Source organism: Dryas octopetala, chromosome 5 (assembly GCF_963921425.1).
Source record: "Dryas octopetala chromosome 5, drDryOcto1.1, whole genome shotgun sequence".
In the NCBI taxonomy this organism is placed as follows: Eukaryota; Viridiplantae; Streptophyta; class Magnoliopsida; order Rosales; family Rosaceae; genus Dryas; species Dryas octopetala.
Genome location: NC_141370.1, coordinates 16,150,202 through 16,171,087, shown reverse-complemented (window position 1 = coordinate 16,171,087; position 20,886 = coordinate 16,150,202). Strand labels below are relative to the sequence as shown.

The window sequence follows — 20,886 nt, the reverse complement described above, 5'->3', positions numbered from 1 at the left end:
TCACCCACCCGCAAACCACCTGATGGTAAAATGGATGGTCACAGTACACAGATTGATTCACAACCAAACAAAAATAAAGCATCACTTAAATAATTTATAAACAATGGCACGTAATAGCAACGTGAACGAGTGGGAACAGAGGCAAAAACACAACCAGATGACTGCTGAAGCTACCATTTGGTCTAAATCGTACAAGTAATCAGATCAGAAGCCTTCTGAGTTCTGAAGTCTGAACCCCACCCCAAAAAGAAATTAGAAAAATCAGATGTCGCCTAAACCATGCCTTCAACTTTCCAATAAGTTTATTGTCCCAAAATAATCTCCAAAGCATGGTTTGCTTTGTTACACTCTACAATAAATTGTGGGTGAAGAGGTTCCTTCCAGATGGAATAACTTAGCACGGCCAAAATGTTCGATCTCTTCCTGATGTATATTGCTCTGTTGTACTTTACATTTGTTGGGCAGTGTTGAGAAACAATAGTTCCCTGTTACAAAAGAATACAAGATTTACTATGACCGCACCTCTGCCTTTTGATCTGGAGGCAAGCAGCTGGATAGCTGTAGCAGCCGGTTTTCGTGCAAAGAATTCTTCACAATCTTCAGAAGTGCCCTATGAAAATGAGAATCTTGAGAAAAGAGAGACAGTGGATCCTGAAGCATCACTTGCTGGGCTAGGAGGAACATCTGCAGATGTGCGGTATGCTTGTTGACACTTCTGCATCTGCATTAAGTATATAAAATGCATAAATTAAAATGCCATTGACAATCTAGTAAGACCGCAAGGGAACCCTAGAAACTTCCATAGAGATATGAGCAGAATCCCCAGACATGAGAGGTGGGGACTCATGCTATCATAATGCGATGAGATGCATCCCATCATTATTTATGGAACAATGTAAAGTAAGTGTTACACTGTCTATGACACTAGGGCAGTCATTATACAGAAGGCATGAGAAACAAGCAATAACATCAGCATTATTGTTAATGGGCTATACAATACTTGCCGATTAGATTTGTAGTCCCCTATAAAATCCTGTTGCAGGCTCTTCCAAATAATCAAAGCTGATGGGTTAATAATGTTTCATTGTTATGTTCAATTAGTGGTCCTGCTGTCATTTAGGCAGGTCCAGTTAAAACCTATGCTCTAGAAGTTTAAGGGCATCTTTAGTGTCATGTCCTAGACAACTGCCAACTATAACTACAACATAAAATATGAGAGAAGAATTTCACCTCTTCCGGACTAAATTGAAGAAGCATAGCAACTACAGGTAATAGAGCCTCCACTTCACCTATTTGAGTGATAAAAACAATCAGACTTTCCAACATCACTTGTATCTCACTAGATGATCATTTGAATATAGAAAAATAATTTACAAAAAAAAAAAATAAATCCACTTTGATTGTTACATCAATCTTTTATAGAAATACCTGTTTCAAGAAGCTTTAATATTACATTTTTCAAGTAAGTCATATCTACTCCTTCCCTCTTCTGCATTCTTTCCATGTTGCGAAGCTCAGCCTTCAACATGGCCTCCTACATATACGTAGGACATTCAAAAAATCGTATCAACAAAGGCAAACAAAAATCATAGGTGATTTCACCTTACATTAAATATCAGTCACTAATGCCATTCATTGGCATTTTCATTTCAGATATGTTCAATTTATAAAAAATTCTATTGACTGCCTGCATTCCATGACTTACTGAAACATTCAAAAAATTACCCAAATAACTGAAATAAACCAGGACAAAAGAAAAGGGGCTACTATATGCAAACATTCAGGCTTCTTGATACCTGTTGGCTATGCAGACGATTCTCACGCTCCAGCTCCTCAAGTTCCTCCTGAGTTGAAACAATAAACATGTATCAGAACTGCACTATAGAAAAGTAGTAACCAAGATGAGGGATTACACACCTGAAGCGCTAAAATGTGCCGCTGTGACTGTGCTAGCTCTTCCTCTCTTTGCGCTTGTTGCCTTGCTAAAATCTGAAATTCATATAAACCAGCACATGAATATATGGATGCACGGCATGAAAAAAGAGAAAAAGGGTGCAAGTCTGTGATAGTATCTCATAGACTTGGAGCTCAGAGTAAGATCTTGAACCTCCATGTAGGCAGGTTATTATAAATATCACCACTTTAGACCATCATACCATATCAGTAAGAGGATGTAGGACCACCTCAGAAACTAATACTTGGTGAGAAAACTAAGATATTAATGATAAACAAGGGAAAATGATAAACAGATATGAAATTGAACCCTATAAGAATCAATATAACTTTGCTGTGATTACCATCAAGTTCATCACTGCAGAAATGAAGCACCTAGATATTCTAATTTGATCCATTTCAGTTGTCTTATATGATCACAACTATAAATCTCTAGCCTGACCATCCATGCTAATATAAAGGGTTCAAGAAAACACTTGAGTTTCACTTTTTCCTTGGCAAGACATGAAAGTAAATATAAAATTGAAAGCACACTGCAAATATGATTACCAGAATCTGCTGTTCTGCTGCAGAGGTGCTTATACTTGATGCATCCTGTTTATGCATGCCTGATTATACCATTGTGAGGAAAGGGATACGTTAGAACTCCACTAGGCACCCCCAAAAGGTTAAAAACTCCTTAAATCCAGTAATACAAAAACTCTTTATCTAATTGGAAAAGATAATAAGAAAGTGTATTCAGGATGTCCTACCTGTGTTATAATTATCATTATGATCAGCCTGAGATTATATACCACAATGTCAGGACAAAGGATTGCAAATATGGAAAAAAAAAAAAAAAAACCATCATAAACTTGAAGTGCCAGGATAAAATTTAGATGTTACTCAAAAGAAAAACAAAAAGAAAAAGAAACCTACTGGTGGTCTTGACTCCAAAGATTGATGAAGATTCTTATTATCATCTACAAGTCTAGAAATTTCTTTGTCCTTCTCCTCCATCATTCTATCAGCAAGATTACGAAAAGAATTGTGCTCCTCCTACAAAAAATGAATACACTTGAGATGAAACAAAAATTTAAACATTATATCAGAGCTAAAAAAAAAAATGTAAATTACCTTCAATTTTTTATACCGTAATTTGAGCTCTTCCAATTCTTTTTTTATATCTTCTCCAGAAGATGCTTCATTTTGAGCTCTCAACGTGTCACATCTTACTGCAAAAATGTTTATTTCAAGAATAACTGCTCTCAAACTTTGAACAATAAGCATTTCTTAGAACTAGAAAAACAAACATTAAGAAACATGATTTGAATTTGGATTAGCATGGAGATATTACCACGCCATGTTTCTTCCAAATTATTAAGGCTCGCGTCCCATGCTTCTTTTGCTGATCGATAATGGGCATTAACAGAGTCAAGCTTTGTTTCTAAGCTCTTGATCTGCTGCATGGCATTGTTAAGAGCTGCATCTCTGTAACAAAGTGAAACCAAAAGATCAAGTTCATTGCTTAATACCGCACAGAAGTATATTACCTAGCTCTGCAAACAATTAAACAACACTCCATGAAGAGTGGAATGCTTTCAGACATCACACAAGATAAAACTACATTGGGGAAAAGAACGGCCATCATGACTAAAATAATTCAGATTGTGAAGATGGTGAACAATCGCCTAGAACTCTAAAACAGCTAATTGCTGGAATTTGTTGCATCTGATCAGTAGTATGTACTTCTGGTATAATTGATAATAATATTTCCCTCTTATGAGTGAAATATATCCATACCATTTCTGCATTAGTCTTATTAACTCATTAATTCAATAATTCATTGATAAATTACATAATCCCACTCAAGAATTTGACTAGCGAAAGAATGAAACAATAACAAACCGAAGACCTATAAAGCAGAGCAATGGAAAACCTAGAAAACTTAAATGATAAATTACTCATGGTGCTAAATTTTTCTATCTGTCTTGAAATTACCTGCACAAAATTTAAATTAACGTAGTTTCAGTATAGTTATTTGACACAGTTTATCAGTCTAATACTGGAAGTTCCTCCGCCTCAAGTCACTCAACTGATAAGTTAAAACTTTCCAGTTAGAAAATAACAACCCTCATTAAAAAGAAAAATAAGAAACAAAAGAATTCCAAATTAAAAGATAGGGCAGTGCATTGATGTGACACATCTTTGGGCTTATTAGTTATTGCATGAAAGAAGGAGAAATTTTTTCTCAAAGAAATAAATAAATAACTAGGGTAAACAGGTCTTGATGAAGCTCACTATGACAAATTCAGCAATAATTTACCTTTCTGCTAGGTCTTTATAGTGATTAGTCAAAGCATCCTGAAGATCTTGAAGGGCCTTATTCTTTTCTGCAGAGGCAATTGATATTTCTTTTTCAGCTTCCTACAGGACAAAATATATGTAATTAATAAAAGGGATTGGCAGATGCACATGTCAGTTCAAGATTTTTCTTCATGCTACAAAAATAAAGATTAATTACAAGCACCCACTTTTAGTGCTTCCTCAAGTTCTTTGACATGTTCGGAGTCTTTAGCTGCAGCTAGATCTGCATCCTTCTTTTGGAGAAGTGCATGAGCACGGACTTTGTAAGAAGAGAATTCACTTTGGAGGCGGTTGATCTGCAAGATATGATGGGTAGAACAAATGAGGACAGAAGACAGATCAGGAAATATTTAAATGTGAACTTCATCTTCAACAACATCACAGCAAACTTTGCTGTATAGTTAAGCAAGAACATATCCCTTGATACAAGTCTGCAAGTTATGTGGATGTCTGAGAGGAAGATTCCAATAATGGAGGAACATTGAAACAAAATCTTCTGTTAGCTCTAACCAAACATATCTCCAACCAATCAATGGTTGTCCCACTTCTGTAAAAGCACCAATAAATAAAACTGTTGGCTACTGTCTTCTAACTCAGTTGAATGCATCATGAGGGTGCCCTCACCATGAGCTCTTCCCTACAGCTGTCAATCTTTAAGATATGACAGCACTCTCTGTCTATAGAATTTTTATTTCCCATAGCAATCCAAATTCCCCCTGATCCCAGATATGTGTGTGTGTAACTAATATACATATATATATAACTAACATATACTAACACTGTTATTATTACCAACAAAATATTCACTAAAGTTTAACCACAATAAAAAGAAAGGGGGGAAAAAAGATAAAAGATATAATTCTCCACACCATTCACTAGAGGGGTGGATGATGATGGGGGAAGAGAGAGTGAATTTATACCTCCTCCTTGATGGCCACAAGTTCAGCATCTTTCGCATCAAGCATTTGTGTTTGTGAAGACACCTCTGACTCCAGCTGGCCTGCCCAATAGGAAAAGCATGTTACACTGATATAAAAATATATATATATATATATAATATACACCTAAACAGATGAAAATTCAGTAAGGAATAAGAATATACTTCTCATTTTGGCTACTTCAATTTCAGCACATATCCGGTTGCTCTCAGAAATTTCCAGCTTCGTTTTCAGTGCCCGGGAGGCAGCTTCCCAGCTCTCCTTTTCTTTCTCCTGAAAAAATGATATACTTTTAGGATATGTCAAATTTAGAAGCAATATATCACAAAAGGCAAGGCTAATGGTGATATTTGTTGGAGACGTAAAAAGCATCCCTCTAAGTCAACAAAAGTGCATCAAATAAGGAACCACACATTACAGACTTCCAAATAAGATGAAAAAATAATTAATCCTGGAGGCCTGTAATACATTTGCATAAGTTTTTACTTATCCAATAAGTGAAATTTGTACATTCTCATTTTTCAGGTGAGCAAGCTCTCCTTTTACAGTTTCCACAGCAGCTCTAAGCCTTGCTGCCTCACCCGTTGACGCTGCTTCCATCTCTGCAATCTTAGACTCTTTCTCCGCAACTAGCATCTGGAAAATTACATTTGTCAATTAGTCTGATCCATTTGCAAATTCCAGAAACCTCCAGTGAAACTATGAAATGGAGTAAGATTATCCCAAAACCAGGCAAAGATAAAGATAAGACCAGTGGTCCACTGCTACCTTATTGTCTTGCCATTCTGAAAGCAAATTTTCAAGCCGCTTATATATCTTATACCTTTCTATTATATTCATAGTGGGCTGCAATCGAAAGGAGCTGAAGACTCAGGCTTGACTTAAATTGTTTATGGTAATTAATTTTAAGGCCCACTTTGCACTTGATTGACACATGCTAATCCATTCCTATGCAGACTGATGAACAAAGATGTTGACTTACACCCAAACTAATTATGGGCTTAACACTGATTGATATAAGCTTTTTGAAAAGGTTACAAAAATATCTCAATTTTGTGTCGTGGTTATTCACTTGGTACCTAAAGGACTTATGGTTATAGAGGATAAGGATAAGTTTTTACTTTGTAGAGGTTTCAAGTTCTACTTGTATGATAAGTGATGTATTAGGAGTGCAGAAATCTATCAAATGAGCTTGTAAAAATGCTCATGCCCACTTACAAATTAATGAACTAAACTAGAATACGTACTCAAGCTCATTAATAAGCTGAGATCAGCTTGTGCTCAATCCAAAATTAAACAAATGAGTCAAAGATTTGATGCTTGGCTCAGCTTAATTTCAGCCCTATCTATAAGTCATTAAAAGATGGGGTGAACAATATAATAAAAACTCTCACCTGCAATGAAGAAATACTTTCAGTTGCTTTATTTCTATCAGATGATGCATCAGCAAGTTGGGCTTCCAGACTCTCCAAATTCTGAAGAAAACAGAGACAAAAGAGTAACTAAAGCACTCCTTGGTGAATGTAATAGCAGGGAAAGAAACACAGTACTTTTTTTTATAACCAAAGAGGGCCACAAATTTAGGCATATGAATGCAATTACACCTTCTGATGTTTAGCAGAGAGTTCAGCTATTGAAGCTTGCATTTTTTCATCAGCAGCCTGCAGCAACCCTTGCATGTCTTCCAACATCTGATATAAATGCATTTGTAGTTGTAAAATAAATTGAAGGTCTAAATCTAAGGGATACTCGGTGCATAAAGATGGATGGTACACTAAGCACATATGCAAACATCCATAGACAGAAAACAAACACATGGTAGGTTATCTCTATTAATAGACACACAAGAAGATGCAATGGACTTCTTGATCCATCAACAGAAAAGTTTGAAAACAGAAACTGAACCTCCTGAAGTATAAGCATAAACCTTCATACCTGCTCCTTCTCCAAAATTGTCTGTTGCAATGCCTCAATAGCACTCTCTTTTGGTTGCAATGAATGTCGCAATTCCTCAATGTTGTCTCGTAGTCTGAACGTACGTCAGCACCACAATTACAGTCAAGAAAGTAAATGACAGAAACATTTACTAGTTTCTCAATATATACATAAATTGGTCATAGTAGGCAGTTAACTGGAGATTTACTTATTGTTTGCACTTCTTAATTGTTGCCTCTCTGCATCAATCGCTTTTAGTGCATCATTTGCTTGTTGTCTGGTTCTGTCCAGCTCTTGCTGCAATGCTGACTGTTGGGATACTGCTCGCTCAGCTGTTTCATTTACTTCACGAAATCGAGCCTCAAGGTCATCTTTTTCCTGAAAAAAGACATTCTCCAATCAACATCTGAACTAAATTTCCACTTTAACAGCAGCTTTCCTTTTATACAAAAATTCAATGCAAACCATCGGGAGATAATTTACCTTTTGAATATCTTGAATTCGCTGCTTGGCTCGCTTGTGAAGCCTGCTGAATTTCGAGTCAAGATCAGAGTACTTCTCTTCGCGTTCTTTTATTTCTTGATCCAATTTGTGTTGAGCTACACAAAGGAACAAACAATGCCACATTTTCAGACTACGAACAAATCATACGAAAAATCCAAAGTTATAAGCTACATTTTCTAAAAGAAACAACAAATTACGAATGGCTGAGACCTAATCTGACCTTCAGCAAGCTTTGCAGAGAGGTCTTGCGCTTTCGCATCTGCTTCCGAGTACTCTTCTCGAAGATGCTTCAGAGCCTCTTCTGCAGCAGCTCGTGTTAGCTTCTCTTCCACAAGCTGTACATTCAACGACTCTATCGTTTGACGGAGTTGCTCCACCTCTTCCGATTCACCACCTTCCTGCACACTCGGTTCTGCTTGTTTCAAAGTCTGAAAGCCTTCGAACTGAGACTTGAGGAATTCGTTCTGGAATTTGAGTTCCATGACCATCTGGACAAGCTGATCATGAGCATCGCTATCGCTCGAGCACGAGCTGCCATTCTCCAATGCGAGATCTCCATGGCTGCCGTGTTTCGTTTCAGACGAGTGTTTCTGAGGTTTGAAATTGTCTCTTATTTGACCCTCAGCCTCTTCGGCCATTGTTGCGCTCGGTTTGAGCCTCGAGTTTATACAACCAACTCCTACCTGAGAGAGACAAACACAAAGACTTCAAGGCCGTGCCTCTGAATGTGTGGATCTCATCGCATCATATCAAAACCAGAACAAGCGGCGAAGCCAATTCAGTGTTTCGGTGAAAATCGAGACAATAATGAAATTTGAATCAATAAGTTAACTGTACCTTTTGGGCAGCTGAAGGATGGAGATCTATCAAGCAAAGCAAAATTGGTTATTACTCAATTTTGGTTGAATTGGCGACGGTGGCGACGGTGGCGATGGAGAGTGGAGACGGAGATCGGTGGTGTCGCTCGGCTTGGGGTGTAACGCTGGCCAAGCACACAGCGGCACAGCGCGGGAGTGAAGTGACAAACGCTGCCGTTTTTGCACGGACTTGCAAGCCTATAAGCTTCTCTAACGGTGGACGATTGGACGTATCGTAATCTGGAAATACTTTAATTTTACAAGGGTGTTTTAGTAATTGAATACGCTTTTCGAGCTTGTAAAGTGTAAACTGTAACTTAGTTGAGCCCAAATTACTGTGTACACCCAAACTGGAGTGGAATCCCAACTGAATTCCAACCGGAACTTTTGATGAAGCCCAAGTTCTCAAATTTTAGTTCTTTTTAAGCCCGATAGAGTGCAATATTGAATATTCTATTCACTAATCTTGCTATCAAGTTTAATCAAAAAATAAAAAATAAAATCTTACTATCAACTATCAAGTTTATCTCTTCATAAAATTACCAAATAACTCCAATGTAAAAATGAGATAGATCCCGATTTCTTTTGTTTTTTCTTCAAAATGATAAATTATTTACCTCATTAGAGCCCTATCCTACCATTTACACTAATCTTGAGGGCTTAATATAAATATTTCTTTATTGTCTTGTATCCCTTGCAAGTAAAGCAATTCCTTGTTTGTTCCAATCAATTTTAAATTCATTCCTTTCTTAATGATGCATCATAATAGACCAAGAACCCATTAAAGTAATCATAAGCTAGTAAGTATATGCTTAAGCAAAAACTAAGAAATCGCATAGCATATGCAATAAATATGATAATAGTAAATTGGTCAAGCCACCAATATCTTAAAATATAACCCAAAAACAATAATGTTCCTTCTATAAATTTTCCTTTTTCTGATGCATTCAATATATTAATGCAGTAAAGTTTTGATTACAAGAGCATAAAATGGAAAACAAGGGTGATCCTCAACAAGCTTATCTTCTCCCCATCTGATTTGGGGTTCATTTCTTTCTGGGTCATGGCTACTTTAAAAGAAATTTGTTGCTGGTTCTCCCAAAATTGGTTATGGCGGGAAAAAGAGAAGAAATCAGGTGCTTAGTTTAAACTCTCTTGTATTCTAAGCCACTGGTATGACTCAAAGAACCTCACCATCAGCACATATAGCAAAAGAGTGAAAATGGTTAATGAAGTTGTATAATACACGCTGATACAATTCACTTTCCCTTCCAAGGACAACAACATGCCTTTGCAGTAGCAATTTAGCAATGGAGATCTACACCTACCTACGTCTCTCAAGCTCCCCCAGCATTTCTTTCTGAACTCTGACCTCCTGAAAATCATGCAAAGTGATTTAAAAACATGAATTGCCAGACCAATAAAAGAATTTCAACAGTATCAATCCCAAAAGACACCATAAGTGACAAGTTGCAAAACTTTAGTGACATGGAACAAATAAAGCTCTGCAAAGATGAAGAGAATCGCGTCTTGGGAACCATATGGGAAAAAAAAAAAAACCAAAAAAGCGCACTAACCAGCAGATCTTCCATCTCTAAACCGATCAGCTACATGTGCAAAAAATTCTTTCGTAGCATCTGCACATTCATATCAACAAGCCTGATATATAAGACATGATAATAAAAATTGAACCAAACAAACATCACTTTTAAAGAAAGCCAAGATGAATGGAGGAGGGCATTCAACCTACAATACCACCACATGATTTAACAGAGAGATTTCTTTGGAGTGTCACCTTATTATCATAAATCATTTATGAAACCATAGAATTCTAAACATTTCGGCATCCAATACGATCCTCAAATACAGTGCTTCAATTAAATAAGCAAAACATAACCAAGTTTTCTTTAGCCTAGCCAATCTTCTAGTTGATTACGTATTTAAAACTTTGATGATAGTTCCATTTACGTTTGTATAAGAGCAACTAGTTCTCCAAGGAAAAGTTTTCCAGATTATAGAACCCTCAGTATAGAATCTGAAGCAGCATGCCTGCATCATATAACTTTAGCTCACATCCTAATGAATATGTGATAAGTTTGGTTCCTTTTAACTTCTTGGCCTTGATCTCAATTCTCAACATCCTAGTTATAATTCAAATGTGATAAAACAAATGCAAGACCTAACCCGAACGTAAACAGTTATTATTTGCAGCCCCTGCTCATATAGCATACCATGCTTCATTGTTAACGAAGGATCTTTTTCATCTACATATCCAATCACCTTTGCCGGTATTCCTGCCACCATGCTTGAGAAACAGAGAAAGGAACGTCACTTTCATAAAATTGTAAACCCAAACCCAGTAGAACAAAAAATACTTATTCAGGAAACAGCACTACAATGAAAATCAGAAATTACTTTCTACCTGTGTGGAGGAACATCTTTCAGAACAAGGGAACCAGCAGCTATCATTGCTCCTTGACCTATTTTTATATTCCCAAGTATAGTCGCACTGGCTCCTATCAGTGCACCGTCACCTACTTTTGGATGGCGATCACCAATTTCTTTCCCAGTTCCCCCCAAAGTTACACCCTGTCAATAAAGTGCAGAACACATATTTCTTAGTAATCAAAACATGGCATCTCAACACAAAGGAACCAATATGGAAACAGAAACGAATAATGAAATTGACTTACTTGCATCAATGAAACTCTGTTTCCTACAACAGCAGTTTCACCAATAACCACACCTGTGCCATGATCCAACAATATTCCCTCTCCAATTTTTGCAGCTTTAGAAACACCATGAAAGAGAAATTATAGTAAATGTTAGTCTTACATCATAGCCAGAGGCCCTTCACTATCTCCTAAAGACAAAAATTCACTAAATCTTTCACTTTCTTGAACACGTTGTTCTATTGTTCCATTAGCAAGTGCTAACAGAAATATAAACATGCTTTACTTTGGGGTTGGGGGAAGCTATGTATGGCAGTAGTTTCCAAAATTGCATCATGTTTATGCTTAAAATATTCCACCATTGTTCTTGTCAAACTCAATACGATGATGTCTACAGATTGCAGAGCAGAAGGAACATACCTGGGTGAATGTCCACTCCAAAGACCTGAGATAAAATTGTTTTGAGATTAGAAGGAGAACAGAAAAGCACAAACATGTAAAATAGGTAGTAATGCTCATCAAGGTTCAACCAAGTAGAAAACTACCTCGCTAATTCGGCTTTGTAATGCCAAGGCCAATACTTTGCGTCCTTGACTCCACAACGCATGAGCTACTCGATGTACTTGCAAAGAATGGTAACCCTGCAAAAGTAAAGTTGCAACATCACAGATGCACTTTTTTATATCTATAAGAAGAGAAAAAAAAAATTATCTGGAAATCAGAATATTATAATTGAAATTTTCATACTTCCACCCACTAACTAAAAGATGAGTGACAAATAACAAGGATAGAAATAGTGCTTTTCTTCACTCAAGCATTTGTGTTTTTAACTGTCAACCAGGATCTTCAATTCCAGCAATCCAGAATTCCAGCAATCCAGAATTCCAGATAGATTAAAATATTAATTTCCATTTTCTTTGACATCATAACTAGTTTTTTTTGACCAATACATCATAACTAGTTAAGAAGAGGACAAGAGCAGAATACCTTAAGATACAATAGGGCCGAACAGTACGACAAACAAGCTGGATCACGGTCTTTAAATGCCTGAGAAAACAAGATTTCAAAACAATAGAACACACTTTTCCCTATGGTATCAAAGCATAAACAAAGTCAACCATAATATTCTCGACACAAATTTGAAGTTACCTGCACATCTAAGCGAACGGATTGTTGAATTTCTCTATCATGCAGCATCACATCATGAAATATATCCATCAGTTGAGTTGCCAAGAGTGTCGGGTTTTGCAGTCTATTGGCAAGAACAAACCCCAACGCCTGCTCTAAACAATCGTGTGCCAAGATGCTGGCATACAAGAAGCTACTCAAAATTGGCTCCTTTTCTGCCTGCAGTTTTAAAATCCATAAAATCACTCGGCCTCTTCAAAACCCAAAAATAAAAACTAAAATTCCTTGCTGGGTTTTTTATTAAAAGTAATACAAAACAAGTTGTTGTTCACCATGCAGCCTTTTGAATTGGCTAACCACAACAAAAGCAATAACTGCAACAAATTATGGAGCCAAAAAACAAAATAGTTTATTAAAGCTTTTTACTTTCTCACTAGCAAAATTTCCCAAACTTCACCATTCCACTATCTAAGCAAATAAAATAAAAAAACAATCGTTGCTCAGAAATTGCATTGTATTTCTATTGTATGTACCTCGAGCTTAGCCTCTTCCCTGATGGCGTCCCAAATCGGGTCACCTGAAAGATTAGCCAGAACAACCGGGTCGGAGTCGGGCCGGGGAATCCCCAATGCGTAGACAGGGAAAACCTTCTCTAAACGGTAGGCGGTAGACTCGGAGCTAAAAAAGCCGGGCTGGTCTTCTTCGTCGTCGTTGCGGTGGTCCTCTTCTCTGAGAGAGATGCGGTCGGAGAGCATTTTAGGGAGCGAGACCCAGCTGGTCTCGTCGCTGACACAGGCCATGAGAGATTGAGAGGAAGAGGAAGAGGAGGAGCTAGGGGTCGACGATGGAGAAGGCGAGCCTCATAAATAAGCAAAAAAGAAGAAGAAAACAGAGGAGTGGGTGGGTAGTGTGTGATACGAGAGTAAAGGCGGTAGGGGTGGTGGTGTGTGGTTGGGTGTGACAGAGAGTGGGTGTGGGTGTGGTGTGGTCCTCGTGTTGTGATGGTTGTGAAACTGCTGCGTTTTCGTCTTTTTGCCTTCCGTTGAATTCTGGATTTGTGTTTCGCGGATGGGATGAAGACAGAGACGGCTGCGAGCGTTTTTGATAAGAGAGCGCCGGGAAAAAACGAACCCCAATTATATGATTTATGAATGGCTCATATCATGTGTGTGGGTGTCACTGGCTCACTGCTCTTCCCCTTTAAAAAGCCTTTGGTTTTTATTTTGCTACGGTTTGTTCCCCTGCTTTTTTCTTCTTTTTGCCTATATTTTTTAGACAAAAAAATTAAATTCATTTGTTATATTTTAGAATGGCGTTCCAATTTTTTATTTCTTTTATTTTGGGAGGGGAAATCCAACTATACTTTTTCCGACATTGAAGAAAAAAATAACACTAAAGCTTAAGGGTAGGCAAATAAAATAACCGCTTCGGACCCTCAAATTTTATAAATTTCTTATAATTTATGTACTATATTAGACTCAAATAATGTACATAAAGAGTCGATAGCCCCATTTATATAATTCGCCTCAAGCTCCTACAATCTCAAAGCCAGCCCTAAAGTCCAACAGCTAGTTGGTAACAAGAGATTCAAATTTAAGACATCTTCTAACAAAATCAAAAAATAATACCACTAAATCAGTAAATTAATTAGTAATTTTTAATTTATGTTAAGTAATATTATATGTACCACATTTATATATAGTCATGTTATAAACAACATATCGTGGTCATAAACTTCTCTATTAAAAATGGGATATACTCGTACAAATGGTATTGTCCTTATTAAATGTGTTATTTTGAAATTTTTGAGTTTAGCCTAAACATTGTCTCTAATATAACAAGAAAGAAAAAAGTGTTTTTTCTTTTCTATATAGGCACAAAATTTGAATATCAAATTCATCATTTCCCACCTTATCTTAACATCACTCGGTCATGAGCTATTAGGATTTCTCCACCCATTAAATCAAGGCTCCAAGTTAAGGTCTCTCGACTCTCCCCATATTCACGAGCCCTTTCCTTATTTAGAATCCATGGATGACTAAATATATATGAGAGGTTAAATGCGAAAGAGAAGTTGTATACAATATGTAATAAGAAAAAATCTCTAAATGGTGATACTTTTCAACCGTATTAACTATTAAGCAAATATGTTTATCTTGTTTATCCTTATGTATGTTGAACAGTTGAAGTAGGACATTTCTCAAATCAAATAAAAAAAAAGTAGGACATTTCTAAATGCTTTAAGCAAATCATGACACTATTTTCCATAAAAAAATGATGACATTATTTTCGATAAACAAATTATGAAAATATTTAATGGCAAAATTTAATAGGTATCGATCGAACCACAACAATATTATATATATCACCTTTTATAAGGGATGCATACATATGTAGTACGTACGATACTTAAGCAAAATATATTTTTTGTACATGTGGCCCAATTCATGCCCGAGTAATGATCCTGTTATTGCGTCTATTCAAGCAATACCATTATATTATCGAATCGATGCTGATAAAATAGGTTACTATATCTTTCATAACGTTGGAAAGGAGTCACACATGAGGAGGATTAGATTAATTACCCTAATAAATTATTATAATTGCTGAAATTTAAAAACAATTCGTGGGCCAAGGATTAGATTATCCTAATAAATTATTATAATTGCTGAAATATACATTAAATAAGAAATTACTCTTGCCAATAAATGAGTAGCTCACAAAGTGATTCTTTCTAAGCTAGACAGCCTATACAATACTCTTCGACTGAATTTTGTCAAATTACTTCCCAACAGGTTTTCCAAATAGTATTGGCCAACATAATTCTGGCATGATCTTAATTATTGGCTCTTTAATAAGCAACTCAATTTATATATTGAAGAATAAAAGCCAAAGATCATACCCGAATCACTTTGATAACACTCAGGGAAGAGAGGACATTGCATACATATTACGTGTGGACCAATTTGCTTTGTGGACCAATTTTGTATGGTAATGCTAAAGAGGTCATATTCTTTAATCATAATAGACTATATTACGTGGGCTTAATTATCGATTTACCACCTAAAATTGTAACTCATTCCCACTTTACCACCTGAAAGTTTTTTTGTCCCAGATTACCACCTGTAACTTACATCCGTGTCCTATTTTACCTTGTTCCGTCAACAATTCCGTTAATGCTGACGTGGCGCGCTGGATGTGCGCCACGTGTCACATCTTTTTTGTATTTTTTAATTTTTCTATTTTTATAAACTTTAAAAATTAATTAAAAATAGCTCCGAACTTAGAAAAATACACGGAAAATTCCTACCGACTTGTCTTAACTAGTACTAATTTACTATGGGGTCAAAATGCCAATTTTCCCTCTAAAAATTTCCAAAAAATTTGGAAAATCCAAATTTATTTCTAGAAAATTAAAATACTCTAGACTCTTTGAAAATTCATAGAATAATCTCCCGAACTCCAAAAAATATGAGGTCTGCACCGTTAGTCTTCTAAAAACTAACAATACCTTTCTCGTGAACACTTGCTACCCAAAAGACCTCTCGGTCTTAGAGAAAAATAAAATTCTCTATAAAATAAATTCTAGAAAAATTCTAAAATTTCTGTAAAGTCTCGAAATAATTCTCTAAAACAAGCTTTTGGTAATTTTTCAAAATATTTTTGAGAATTTGTCCAAGAGTTTACGAAAATTCTAGAATTTTTTCTAGAATTTATTTAATAGAGGAAAGTTTATTTTAATTTTTTAGAAATAAATTTGGACTTTCTAATTTTTTTGAAAATTTTTAGAGGGCAAATTGGTAATTTAACCTTATAGTAAATTAATGCTAGTCAAGACGAGTACGTAGGAATTTTTTTTGTATTTTTCTGAGTTCGGAGCTATTTTTAATTAATTTTCAAAAGTTTATAAAAATAAAAAAATAAAAAAATAAAAAAAAATAAAAAAAAGATGTGACACGTGGCGCACATCTAGCGCGCCACGTCAGCATTAACGGCCAGATCGTCAGCATTAACAGAATTGTTGACGGAACAAGGTAAAATGGGACACGGATGTAAGTTACAGGTGGTAATCTGGGACAAAAAAACTTTCAGGTGGTAAAGTGGGAATGAGTTACAGTTTTGGGTGGTAAATCGATAATTAAGCCATATTACGTGTACGTCATGTAAATATGTAATCATTGTGAACATGACCTACTGCACAATATAATATGCTAATAAAAAAATATATATTTTTACTAATGCAGTTTTAAAATTTAATTTCTTTACCACAACTCTTTGTAATTAATTAGGAGCTTCAATAATTGGACGATGTTGTCTCTATCTTATGATTTAATTGATCAAGTACGTGCTTCTTAAAATTGATTGAGGTGATCAAACAAAGTTGAGACAAAATGCGGGTGGGACATGTACAAAGCCGATATAGTGATTTGACATCTCTAATTGTAACCATGCTGTGTTATCTGAATTTGAGTATAACTCTGATAAGAATTAAGAAACGTCACCAACCAGCTTACGAAAGCTTTAATGAAAATTAGTTTCAACTTAATTCTAATGTGTCGGAGGAGTTGGTTTGGAAGTATAGTTATAAATTTAGGCACTTAAGTTGGAGTCTTCAGTTTAGTTTTTAGCGGTAGGCAACAAGCGAGGTAAAATCTCTTGTGAATCTTTTAGACTCAATGTGAATTGACTGTCTTTAATCAGTCCAAAAAATTAGTCTAATACATAAAAATTAACTCAAAATACCCTCAAGTACTAAAAAAAATAATTTTAACTTGATTAGCATCGTCGTACTTTTGACTAAATAGCCATAAGAAGCCATACAAGACATTTGTAGCCGAGGTGGCATGTAATATGTATATACGCAAAATGGTGTTTGTGTACGCTCAATACTACGAGCCAAGTGATGGTGACCACCAAGTCACCAACATAAGGCTTCTAAGGAATGTAATATGCTACAAGCCTATAATCCACGACAAAACTCACAAGCATACTCCGAACATTATTTTTTGGAAAATTTTATTATATAAATAATAACAAATTACATTTAAATCAATAATTAAATTATTATTGACACTGACAAAGTTTTTTCGCCGCAAAAACACAAGGCGACAAACGACGAGCGAAGAACTGCTGCAAGGCTGCAACTCACTTGAGTGAGTGTAGTGTAGGGGCCGTGAAAGCCACAAATGAAAAAGCAATGAAGCCACCAACGTCTTCCACTGTTCCACAAGGATTGGGACACACAGTGAACACAGGTGCAGAGTCGATAGTGTATATAGTCATGTACACGGCCAGAGACATTCTCTATTATTTTGTTAATCATTGTACCTGAAATCATGGTGTTTAGATTGGTATGTACAAAATTATAAAACGACAATGGCATCTGGGTGGCTAGCTGATGCATATCCGACTCACTCACAGCGCGCGGTTTGTAATTGTTGTTGTTGGGTTTCCTTTCAGTACTTCTATCAAACAGCTTCTAGTGTACACTTTGGACCTGGTTTTATTTTTCATGTTAATAATTATAAACCCCCTAATTAGAGATAAAATCTCTCATAACCTCCACCCAAAATCTAACTCTCTTATAACCCCCAATCTTACATTTAATATTTTCCTAAACCCCCTAGTCAACTAATACCCAGTCAACTTTGACTCTCCATATTTTAATTTTCCAGTTTTACCCCTTTTGTTTTATTTTCATTTTCAGCCAACTAATACTCTCTCTCTCTCTCTCTCTCTCTCTCTCTCTCTCTCTCTCTCTCTCTCTCTCTCTCTCTCTCTCTCCCCGCTGCTGTCGCCGGCGCGTGCGCCGCCATCTGGCGACGGTTGCCGGCGAGACCGGTCCCATCACACTCGCCTCTCCTTCCTCTTCCTCCCTATGCCCTCCACGTGCCGTGAAACTAAACGTCGACGCCATATCGGGTCTAAGAAGATCTGAGCTCTCTCGCCGGCGATCCGTCAATTCCGGAGGCGACGAGGTGTCGGACCGGTTGGGTTCTTCTCGCCTCTTCCTCTTCTATCTATTCATGGCCTTTTCTTTCCCATAAAATCCACAGAAAACCAAATGCAGCCCGAAGTCCGATCGTCATCTCCGGCGGTGACTTCGCGATTCCAGCGACGTCGCAGCTGCTCTCCACTTCCAGAAGCTTCCTCTCGACGTGGTGAGTGTGATGGTGGTCTCCGATTCTCCAACTAACTACCGTGGACGGCGAATCGACTCCGAGAAGGTCCGAGACTTACCGCCGCCATTACCGGCGATTCCGACGGCAGATTGAAGTGGTTCCGGTCCCATTCTTCTCCCCTCGACATTCTCTCTCTACTGGTATACAAATTTGTGTTCAATTGCCTTGAATTTCAAAAGCCCTAATTTGAAAACCCCAACCTCCGCTGCTGCCACTCTCGGAATTCGGCGGCTCCGACCACCCATGGTTAAGATTTTGGTATGAAAATGCTCATCTCTCTGAGTTCTTTATGTTTGTTAAATCAATTCTTTGATTTAGATAATGAGATTGAAATTCTTGTGAATCTGATTTATAAGTATATTTGTGAACTGATTTGTAAGTATGTTTGTAAACTATTTGTGAAATGTTGTGAAATCTGATTGTGAAATTGATTCACAAACATTTTTGAAATGTACAGTTTGCGAAATTGATTTTGTGAATCAATTTGTGAAATTCTTGAAATTAAACAGTTTCAGTTCGTGAAACTGTTTCACGAACTGAAACTGTTTAGTCAATAAATTAAGTAAATTTGTATATACTTATAAATCAATTTGTGAAATTCAGTTTCACCTCAAATTCAGTTCTAGCTTAATTATGTTAATCGGATAGAAATGTTAGTTTTTTAATTGATTTATAAGTATATACAAATTTACTTAATTTATTGATTAAACAGTTTCAGTTCGTGAAACAGTTTCAGTTCTTGAAACAGTTTCAGTTCTTGAAACAGTTTCAGTTCGTGAAACATGAGTTTTAAATGAACTTTGAATGAAATTATGGTTCTGAAATATGATGAATCAAATTTGCAGGTAGAAACAGATCGAGGCAGTGGCGACTGTCGTGTACTCGTCGCGCGTGAGGTGATCGGACGACGTTGTATTGTTGGCTACTCCTCTCATCTCAATGACTTGTTGTATTGTTGGTTTTTTTTTGATAAGGTTGCTGTGTTCTTTTTAGTGAAACGGAATTCAGTAAAGGTGTAACTGTTTTAGTGAAGTGTAATTGTTTTAGTAAAGGTGTAATTGTTTTTTAATTAAGGTGTAATTGCATTTTAGTCGAGGTATAATTGTTTTATCACTTAATTCAGTTTCAGTAACTGAATTCTTCAATTTAGTGTAACTGAATTTCTGAAATTCAGTTTCAGTGTAATTGAATTCTTGAAATTCAGTTTCAGTGTAACTGAATTTTTGAAATTCAGTTTCAGTGTAACTGAATTTTTGAAATTCAGTTTTAGCGTAATGAAATTCAATTTCAGTGTTTGATTTTAGTTTTAGTGAAATATTGAGTTTTAGCAAAAACTTCAATTCAAAAAAAAAAAAAAAAAAAGTTTCACCAAAATACAGTTACAGTGACGTCAGCATGCGTCAGCGCGCGTCAGCATGCGTCAGAAGGGTAATTTAGGATTATAAGTTTTAGGGAGTTTTGAAAGAGTTTATAGATGGGTGGGGGTTTAGACAAATTTTTTTAGTGAGTAGAGTGTTTAAAATTAGGCACTATTATTTTTCTCATCTACATCAACAATGTAATAAGACTTCCTCAAATTGTTATATGATAAAAAGAGACCAATACTACTACTATCAAAAATCATATATTTAGGCATCAAATTAATGATGTGAAAGATAAGATTGACTTATCTTTATCAAATAAAGAAGCGCTTACTTAAGTGACCGCATTTAAGTAATACATCTAGTAGATTTTAAATTTAATACAGAAGTTGAAATTAGTAAATATTCAAGTGAATCTAACTTTTCGTGTGTATTGGAGCTTGCAGTATTATCTTAAAAGAGAGGTCCTTGTGTGGAGACGTGTTCCTCTAGCATGAAGTGTGAACAAATGAAGAATGTAAAATTTACCACATTTTTTATATCATGTGTATAATATTTTATGTTAACGATATGGTCCAAATAGTTGTTTCTAAACAAATTAAACATTTTCTTAAATTGATTACTATAGTTCGGGGGATTAGAGTATCTCCAACAGTTTCTCTATCTTGGCTCCTTAGCTAATTTGGAGAGGATGCTGAGAAAATATATGCTCCAATAACCTATTGAAAAGGCTCTCCATTTTAGCAAACCATTTTTTGGCTTTCTACATTTGAGAAGTGAGAGTGACTCTCTATATATTTTAAATTGCTCTCTATATCTTTTCATGTGCATTAATTAATCCTTTTTTTTTAATTAAAAATATCATTAAATATTCAAAATTAGCTTTATATATTAGAAAGTATTGCTAGAGTAGTCACTTAAATAGTGGCAATGTTTAGTTATTTTGATTAAATTTTAGCTAAAAAATAAAGACCTTCCCTGGAGATGCTCTTAAGTCCCACAATCTAAAA

The 20,886-nt window shown here is 36.0% G+C and overlaps 2 protein-coding genes across 2 annotated transcripts; both read right to left on the bottom strand.

The window, feature by feature from the left end:
- Positions 1 to 56: 56 nt before the first annotated feature.
- Positions 57 to 8,729, bottom strand: ATGRIP (Golgi-localized GRIP domain-containing protein). Its single transcript, XM_086243519.1, has 22 exons — positions 8,514 to 8,729; positions 7,897 to 8,359; positions 7,656 to 7,771; positions 7,381 to 7,550; positions 7,173 to 7,266; positions 6,842 to 6,928; positions 6,632 to 6,712; positions 5,748 to 5,873; positions 5,402 to 5,510; positions 5,220 to 5,299; positions 4,467 to 4,595; positions 4,259 to 4,359; positions 3,290 to 3,423; positions 3,070 to 3,167; positions 2,872 to 2,991; positions 2,706 to 2,733; positions 2,503 to 2,561; positions 1,918 to 1,989; positions 1,797 to 1,844; positions 1,429 to 1,534; positions 1,231 to 1,289; positions 57 to 721 (listed from the first exon to the last, which is right to left on the bottom strand). Exons 2-22 carry the CDS (start codon positions 8,312 to 8,314, stop codon positions 611 to 613), a joined length of 2,346 nt encoding a protein of 781 aa, XP_086099645.1. The 5' UTR covers positions 8,315 to 8,359; positions 8,514 to 8,729; the 3' UTR covers positions 57 to 610.
- Positions 8,730 to 9,428: 699 nt separating this feature from the next.
- SERAT3;2 (serine acetyltransferase 3;2) lies at positions 9,429 to 13,477 on the bottom strand. Its single transcript, XM_086243445.1, has 10 exons — positions 12,867 to 13,477; positions 12,355 to 12,552; positions 12,193 to 12,252; positions 11,751 to 11,846; positions 11,626 to 11,650; positions 11,227 to 11,321; positions 10,956 to 11,122; positions 10,765 to 10,838; positions 10,111 to 10,170; positions 9,429 to 9,908 (listed from the first exon to the last, which is right to left on the bottom strand). The coding sequence occupies exons 1-10, from the start codon at positions 13,131 to 13,133 to the stop codon at positions 9,871 to 9,873; spliced, it is 1,080 nt and encodes a 359-aa protein (XP_086099571.1). The 5' UTR covers positions 13,134 to 13,477; the 3' UTR covers positions 9,429 to 9,870.
- Between the last annotated feature and the right edge of the window lie 7,409 nt (positions 13,478 to 20,886).

Coding starts and splice junctions, on each gene's coding strand:
- ATGRIP (XM_086243519.1), bottom strand. CDS start 8,314: ATGGCCGAAGAGGCTGAGGGTCAAATAAGAGACAATTTCAAACCTCAG. Junction 7,772..7,896: donor CTCTGCAAAGCTTGCTGAAG/GTCAGATTAGGT, acceptor TCCTTTGTGTAG/CTCAACACAAATTGGATCAA. Junction 2,562..2,705: donor TAATGATAATTATAACACAG/GTAGGACATCCT, acceptor TGGTATAATCAG/GCATGCATAAACAGGATGCA.